This window comes from Cannabis sativa, chromosome 6 (genome assembly GCF_029168945.1).
Source record: "Cannabis sativa cultivar Pink pepper isolate KNU-18-1 chromosome 6, ASM2916894v1, whole genome shotgun sequence".
Taxonomy (NCBI): Eukaryota; Viridiplantae; Streptophyta; class Magnoliopsida; order Rosales; family Cannabaceae; genus Cannabis; species Cannabis sativa.
The window spans coordinates 47737987-47745449 of NC_083606.1; the positions used below are offsets into that span (position 1 = coordinate 47737987).

At 40.4% G+C, this 7463-nt stretch overlaps 2 protein-coding genes and 1 long non-coding RNA gene across 3 annotated transcripts; 2 read left to right on the plus strand and 1 right to left on the minus strand.

Annotated features, from left to right (window-relative positions):
• Positions 1–556: 556 nt before the first annotated feature.
• On the minus strand, positions 557–1396 carry LOC133039477 (uncharacterized). The gene is made up of 2 exons (XR_009688629.1): positions 940–1396; positions 557–832 (listed from the first exon to the last, which is right to left on the minus strand). It is a non-coding gene; the product is annotated as an uncharacterized LOC133039477 (long non-coding RNA).
• Positions 1397–3302: 1906 nt separating this feature from the next.
• LOC133039276 (uncharacterized) lies at positions 3303–4022 on the plus strand. The gene has a single exon (XM_061118131.1). It carries the CDS (start codon positions 3303–3305, stop codon positions 4020–4022), a length of 720 nt encoding a protein of 239 aa, XP_060974114.1.
• Positions 4023–6067: 2045 nt separating this feature from the next.
• On the plus strand, positions 6068–6657 carry LOC133039277 (uncharacterized). The gene is made up of 2 exons (XM_061118132.1): positions 6068–6185; positions 6320–6657. Exons 1-2 carry the CDS (start codon positions 6068–6070, stop codon positions 6655–6657), a joined length of 456 nt encoding a protein of 151 aa, XP_060974115.1.
• The last annotated feature ends 806 nt before the right edge of the window (positions 6658–7463 follow it).

A 7463-nucleotide genomic window follows, 5' to 3' on the forward strand; every position in this document is an offset into this window, starting at 1 on the left:
CTAGGAATTTAGCAAATGGTCCTGGACGTTGTTCACCTGAGCCATCATATCTACCGTAGTACTCACCACCATGATCAGATTTGACGTTCTTAATCCTTTTGTTGAGTTGATTCTCAACTTCAGCTATGTAAGCTTTGAACACATCCACAAACTGAGATTTTTCATGAATGAGATATAGGTACCCATAACGTGAGTAATCTTCTATGAATGATATAAAATATTGTTGACCATTCCAAGATGCCGTAGAGAATGGCCCACAAATATCTGTGTGAATCAATTCTAAGACTTCTGAAGCTCTATTGGCACCTAATCTCTTAGTTTTGGTCTGTTTTCCCTTGATACGATCTACACAAACATTGAAATCTGTGAAGTCAAGAGACTCTAAAATATCATTAGACACAAGACGCTCAATTCTACCTCTTGAGATATGACATAAGCGTTTATGCCATAACGACGCTGAATTTTCTTTATTTAATTTGCGTTTAGTACCTCGTGATTCCACATGCAAGGTTTCATTATAGGATGCAATTGTTTCTAACAAATAAGGATTGTCATAAGTATTCAAATAACCAGTTCCAATAATATTTGAATTTAAAGACAAAGTAAACTGATTGTTTCCAAATGAACAACAATATCCAAATTTGTCCAACAAAGAAACAGAAACTAAATTCCGCCTAAAAGACGGCACAACAAAAGTGTCTTTCAAATCCAAATAAGAACCAGTTTCTAATAACAATCTGAAATGCCCAATTGCTTCCACTTCCATCGATTGACCATCGCCCACAAAGATGTATCTTTCACCATCACTTGGCTTTCGGTAGCTCAGGCAACCCTGCATAGAAACACTTATGTGAGTAGTAGCACCAGAATCTATCCACCAAGTGTTTCTAGGTACTGAAACTAAATTAACCTCAGAACAGACCAAAGCAAGATTAATACCTTTCTTTACACGCCATGCGTGATATTTGGCACAATCTTTCTTCACATGTCCAGGTTGGTCACAAAAGAAACAACCCTTAGAATCCTGTTGTTGTTTCTTTTGAACTGGACCCTTAGCTGAAAAGACTCGGTTTGACCGAGTCAAATGTGCTTTTATATATATATAAAATAATAATAAAATAATATATATGTATGTAATAAAAAAAAATATTACTTTGAATATATACTGAACCCCCTTCGTCCCCCTCTCTCATTCTATCTACCTTTCTCTCTTTCTCTCTCTTTAAAATACAAAAATAAAACCCATAAACCTCCATAACCACCACACTCCGGCGACCCACCTCCGCCCACCGCCCGACCTCACGCGCCGGACTACTCCGACCTCCTAGTGACGGCGACCTCACACCCCAAGCGGCGCCGCTCCTCTCGCCGCCGTTAGCTTAGGATCGCAAGTCAAAGTTTGGGGTTTTAAACTTTGAACGGGTTTTCCGGTCACCATCGGCGTCCGTTTGACGAGAGGTTTTCACCACTACACTCAGCTCGTCAAGGAGAACAACCTACACTAAACCATTTTTCCCAGTTCACAACTTTTTCCGGTGACATTTTTGTAGCTCCGCCCCTCTCCGGCGACTTTTCGGTGACCTGGTGTACCGTTTTGACAAACGGTTGGCATGAGTGTGATCTACTCGTCGAGGTGGTCGTTTTGATATATACTACTCCTATTTTCGGCGATATTTCCGGTACACCAATTTTTACCGCCACCGATTGTTAATGTGCACCGCTTAGGTGAGGTTTCAGAATCCCAAATTTTAAATATAGTCATATTATATGTCGTTGGACTCGGTTTTGAATGTAGAATGCGATGATGATAATTATTTAATCATTTGATGGTATAGGTGAGAGTAATATGTAAGTTTGGACTAAACAATTGGAGCTCGGGACTTGAGAGCTTAAGATCGTCTTTTGGAAAAAGTTTAACGACTCGGGAGAGGTAGGGACTCAACTTGATTTTTGGACTTGATTTTTATATGCGTTGTATAACATTAGACATATTCTAATGTTTATGATTTAGAAAATTGTTTGAAAAATTGAAAACTTAATCTGCATATTTTCTGGACTGTTCTGGGGGACCGAGTGCCAAATATATTTTTGTGTGCAAATATTTATGCAGGTTATGATTTTTGGGTTTATTCAAAATACAGCTGTTATGCTGCCGAATTTTCTAGAAAATAAAAAGGAATATGTTCTTTTGTTATGCTTATTATTTGCCTGCTTTGGTTATATTGATGAGAGCCATGTTGATCATGTTCGATGGATATTGTTGTTTCACGACCTAGTCTCTGTGTCATCATAGGTAGATAAGGTGTGCACTCACCTGTAGGTGAAAGACCTAGAATCTGTACAGGGAGTGAATTAAATCTGAGCCCCGTTATTTATGGTGGATATCAGATGCGACTACCCGGTTTTGGATGTCGTTTTCTATGATTTAGTATTAAGAGCTAGGGGTCTAGTGGACGGTGTGATATGCATTTGACGTTTGATTTGTGATTATTTGTGGTCTCTCTATTTTATTTGTACATATTCATACTGTTGATGAGACATTTTATTTTAATAAAGCTAACCATGCAGGAATTTTATTAAACCAAGGGTCCGTTGATATTAGTTGTTTTCCTACTGTGCTTTATAAGCTCACCCCCTATTTTCTCCCATTCCAGGAACTTAGTTTGAGGCTAGTGGATGAGGATGGTACCGTTGGGAAAGGAATGTCGTTATTAGTTTAGTCATATTTTACTCTTTCACCTTCTAATGAGACTGATTTTGTATTTAAGAACCAATGGATGGTCTGGATGACTTAAATTAGCTATGTACTAGTTAGAAATGAGAAATGATGGATGCTAGGTATTATTTTGGTATTTTATTGACTTATTAAATCTATCTATTTGGTGATTACATAACTGTGGGGATATTACTGTTCTCTTATATTGATGAGTGGTCCTGATTTTTATTACTAATATATTTTTATTAATATTGGAGTTAATCCATTCTTTTAAATTAGTATTTTGTAATATTAAAAAAAGGATCATTTATAAGCTTTATTTTCCTACAAGGGTCAAAGTGTGACCTTTGACCACCCAAGTTATGGATATTACACATCTGCCACAGCCTAGGGCTCGGGTCGTGACAGAAAAATGGTATCTGAGCACCGGGTTTAATTACCTCGGAGTGTGTCACCAAATAGTTTAGATTTATTTTAAATAATAATAGTAATAAATATCTTGGTATTTATATGTATAAGGCATATTTATATTATTAGCATCCAATCCTTACTAACTGATTAGCTTTTGGTTCTCAGACCTAAGAAAATGCCTCCAAAAGGAAAGAAGACAAGGAGAACGGTTGGAGAAGACGCCCCTCAAGCTAATGTCCAACCTCCACAAGCTGAATTCCCTATGAACGCACTTCTCGAAGCCTTAAGAGCTATTCCCGCTCAACAAATGGATCGTGCCGCTCGACAAAGTCATCATTTTCAGATCTTTCATCGAATCCAAGTGGCTGAGTTTGAGGGTGGACAAGATCCCATGGTAGCTGAAAGGTGGTTGAGGCAGATAAAGAAAAATTTCAACACAATAGGAACACCTGAGGAATACCAAGTTACTTTCGCTGTGTCCAAGTTAGAGGGTGGTGCAGCAGATTGGTGGGAGACCTTGTCCAGGACAATGGAAACTGATGGGATGACTTGGCGAGAATTTGAGGAAGTTTTCAGGGAACAATATTTTAGTCCATCTCACAGGAGGGCTCTTATTGGAGTATTTGATGGTCTAAGACAAGGGGATATGATTGTGAATGAATTTTACATGAAGTTTGTAGAGCTATCCTCTTATGCATATCCTGGTGTTGTTGATCAACCCTTGGTGATTGAACAGTTCATGCGTCGTTTGAGGCCTGCGATACGTGGTCCAATAGCCCCTTTGACCTTTAACAACTTGACTGAGTGTGTGACAGCAGCCTTGCGAACTGAGGCTCATGTAGAGGGGAATGAGAAGAAGAACACAAGCAGAGGAAGAGGAAATGACCAAAAATGACCAAGAAGAATCAAGGACAGTGGTCCCAAGGACAACAAGTTAGTGGGGGTAGCACTAGTAGTGGTTCATCTGAAAAGACTCGTAGTGGACCATACGGGTGTTTCAGTTGTGGTCAACAAGGTCACAAGAAGAAAGATTGCCCGCAACGACAACAAAGATTTCAAGCATCTCATGGAGGAACCATAGGGAGCTATGTAGAGTCTACTCCTTTTCATGGACAACCTAGGACAAACCAGTCTCAGTCTTCATCCTATGGTTTCACACCCCAATCGGGCCAGCAGTCTCAGTATCAACATCAGTTCAGGCCACAAGGTTCAGGGTTCAACATGGGGTACTCACAAGGTTTCCAAACTCCTGCTCCTAGTGGGAGTCAAAGAGGGTACAATCAAGGTGGAGGGTTTGGTGCAAGTACAAGCTACCCTAGTCAGGGAAGGGGCAAGGCAAAAGCAAAGTCATCCGCTCAAGCCTACGCTCTTGGGGTTGATGATGTGCAGGGCGGTGCTGACCAGGGAGTTGTCGATGGTATGGTTCTTATCTCACACTCTTGGGCTAATGTGTTATTTGATACGGGTGCATCGCATTCCTTTATATCTTTGATGTTTGCTAGTATGTTGGGTTTGAGTTGGGAAACTTTTAGTCCTGCATTGCATTTGAGTGTACCTATGGGGGAACATGGTGAGGTATCCACCATATGTAGGTCAGTTTGTATTGTGTTCGAGGGACACAAGTTGTCTGGAAACTTATTAGTGTTGCCTATGGGGCAATTTGATGTAATTCTTGGTGTGGATTGGTTGTCTAAATACCAAGCTATTGTGGATTGTTCACGTAAAAGAGTAACTCTTTTAACCCCTAGTGGTGATTTCATTGTTTATCGAGCCAACATGAGTGCACTGAGACAAAATCCTATCTTAAGGGCATGTTTAAGTGGAAAGAGAAACTTAGAGTGTTATGGGAATCTGTTTGCGATCGATGATGAGTCTAGGAATTTAGACCAGTTCCCTTGGATATCAGTGGTTAGTGGTTTTCCGGATGTGTTTCCAGAGGATTTACCAGGGTTACCACCTGATAGGGAGATCGAGTTTTGCATTGATTTGATTCCCGGAGCTCAACTAGTTTCTATTGCACCTTATCGCATGGCACCTGCAGAGTTGGTTGAATTAAAAAAACAATTAGGGGAGTTAATGGATAAGGGCTACATCAGACATAGTACTTCCCCATGGGGAGCTCCAGTCTTGTTTGCCAAGAAAGCTGATGGGACTTTGCGACTTTGTGTCGACTATAGAAAGCTGAATCAGATGACAATTAAAAACAAATATCCTCTACCGAGGATTGATGAATTATTTGATCAACTTGGTGGTTCAAAGTTCTTTTCAAAGATTGCTTTGAGGTCAGGCTACCATCAATTGAGGATTAGGGAAGAAGATATCCCTAAGACTGCTTTCAGGACACGGTATGGACACTTTGAGTTTTTGGTAATGCCATTTGGGTTAACGAATGCACCTGCTGCATTTATGGATCTTATGAATAGAGTCTTTAGAGCTTTCTTGGATAAGTTTGTGGTGGTATTTATTGATGATATCTTGGTGTATTCTAAGACACGTGAGGATCATGCTGAACACTTGACAACAGTATTACAGACATTGAGAGATCATCAATTATACGCTAAGAAAGAGAAGTGTGAATTTTGGATGACTGAAGTCAAGTTCTTGGGCCATGTAATTTCTCAAGATGGTATCACCGTTGATCCTGCAAAGATAGACTCTATTCTAAAGTGGGAAAGACCAAAGAATGTCACTGAAGTTCGAAGTTTTCTTGGGTTGGCAGGCTACTACCGTCGCTTTGTAGAGAATTTCTCACAAATTGCTATGCCTTTGACGAAGTTAACAAGAAAAGAAGTAAAGTTTATGTGGGATGATAGTTGCGAAGAAGCTTTTAGAGAATTGAAGGAAAGATTAACTTCGGCGCCTGTTCTCACTGTTCCTAATAGTGAGGAACCATATGTGGTATTCATTGATGCTTCAGGTACTTGATTAGGAGGTGTCCTCATGCAAAACGGCAAGGTGGTTGCCTATGCTTCTCGACAATTGAAACCACATGAGAAGAATTACCCTACACATGACCTAGAACTTGCTGCGGTAATCTTTGTCTTGAAAATTTGGAGATGTTATTTATATGGCGTAAAATTTGAGTTATACTCAGATCATAAGAGCTTGAAGTATCTTTTTACTCAAAGGGACTTGAACTTGAGGCAAAGAAGATGGGTTGAGTATATGGAAGACTATGATTTCACTTTGCAGTATCACCCGGGAAAGCTAATGTAGTAGCTGATGCACTAAGTAGAAAGCCTCATAGTACTTTGGCATGTTTGGCTCTTGAGGACTGGAAAAGGACAATCACAATGGGTGATTATAACTTGCAATACTATGAAGGGGAAGAAGTAGCTTGTATCTCTAACTTAGTGGCTACACCAGTACTACTTCAACAAGTTAAGCAACGTCAGTGGCAAGATGAGAAATTAAGACTTATTTGGAACCGAATCCAGGATGGTGAGCAACTAGATGGGTGGACGATTAATGGTGAAGGGTACCTATACCATATGGGAAGACTAGTTGTTGCGAGATATCCCCGAACTTAGGGAAACCATTTTGATTGAGGCCCATAGATCCAAATTCGTGTACATCCCGGAAGTACAAAGATGTACCAAGATTTAAAGAGACAATATTGGTGGGAAGGAATGAAAAGAGATGTGGCCGGCTTTGTAGCTAAGTGTATAGTATGTCGGCAAGTAAAGGCCGAGCATCGAGACCCTCGGGTTTACTTCAGCCTTTGCCTATACCGGAATGGAAGTGGGACAAGATTACCATGGACTTTGTTACCGGGGTTGCCATTGACACCTTTGAAGCATGACGCTGTTTGGGTTATTGTTGATCGTTTGACTAAGTCTGCTCATTTTATTCCAATCAGGAAGGATTACAAGCTTACCAAGCTAGCTCGACTTTATGTAGACAATATAGTTCGACTACATGGAGTGCCTTCAAGCATTGCTTCTGATAGAGATCCTCGATTTACATCAAGGTTTTGGAAGGCCTTGCAGCAAGCCTTAGGGACCGAACTTCACTTGAGTACTGCCCATCATCCACAGACAGATGGACAGTCTGAGAGGACCATACAGACTTTGGAAGACATGCTTCGCTCTTGTGTTTTGGATTTTGGAGGTAGTTGGGGAGAACATTTGTCACTACTGGAATTCACATACAACAACAGCTACCAAGCCAGTATAGGCATGGCTCCTTATGAGGCCTTATATGGGAGACCATGCAGATCGCCATTGTGTTGGGCAGAACCAGATGAGCATGTCACCATTGGACCCCAGATTATCACTAGTACCACTGAAAAGATTAAGGGAATCCAAGAAAGACTTAAGGTTGTTCAGAGTCGTCA

Coding starts and splice junctions, on each gene's coding strand:
- LOC133039277 (XM_061118132.1), top strand. CDS start 6,068: ATGCAAAACGGCAAGGTGGTTGCCTATGCTTCTCGACAATTGAAACCA. Junction 6,186..6,319: donor TGTCTTGAAAATTTGGAGAT/GTTATTTATATG, acceptor TTCACTTTGCAG/TATCACCCGGGAAAGCTAAT.
- LOC133039276 (XM_061118131.1), top strand. CDS start 3,303: ATGCCTCCAAAAGGAAAGAAGACAAGGAGAACGGTTGGAGAAGACGCC.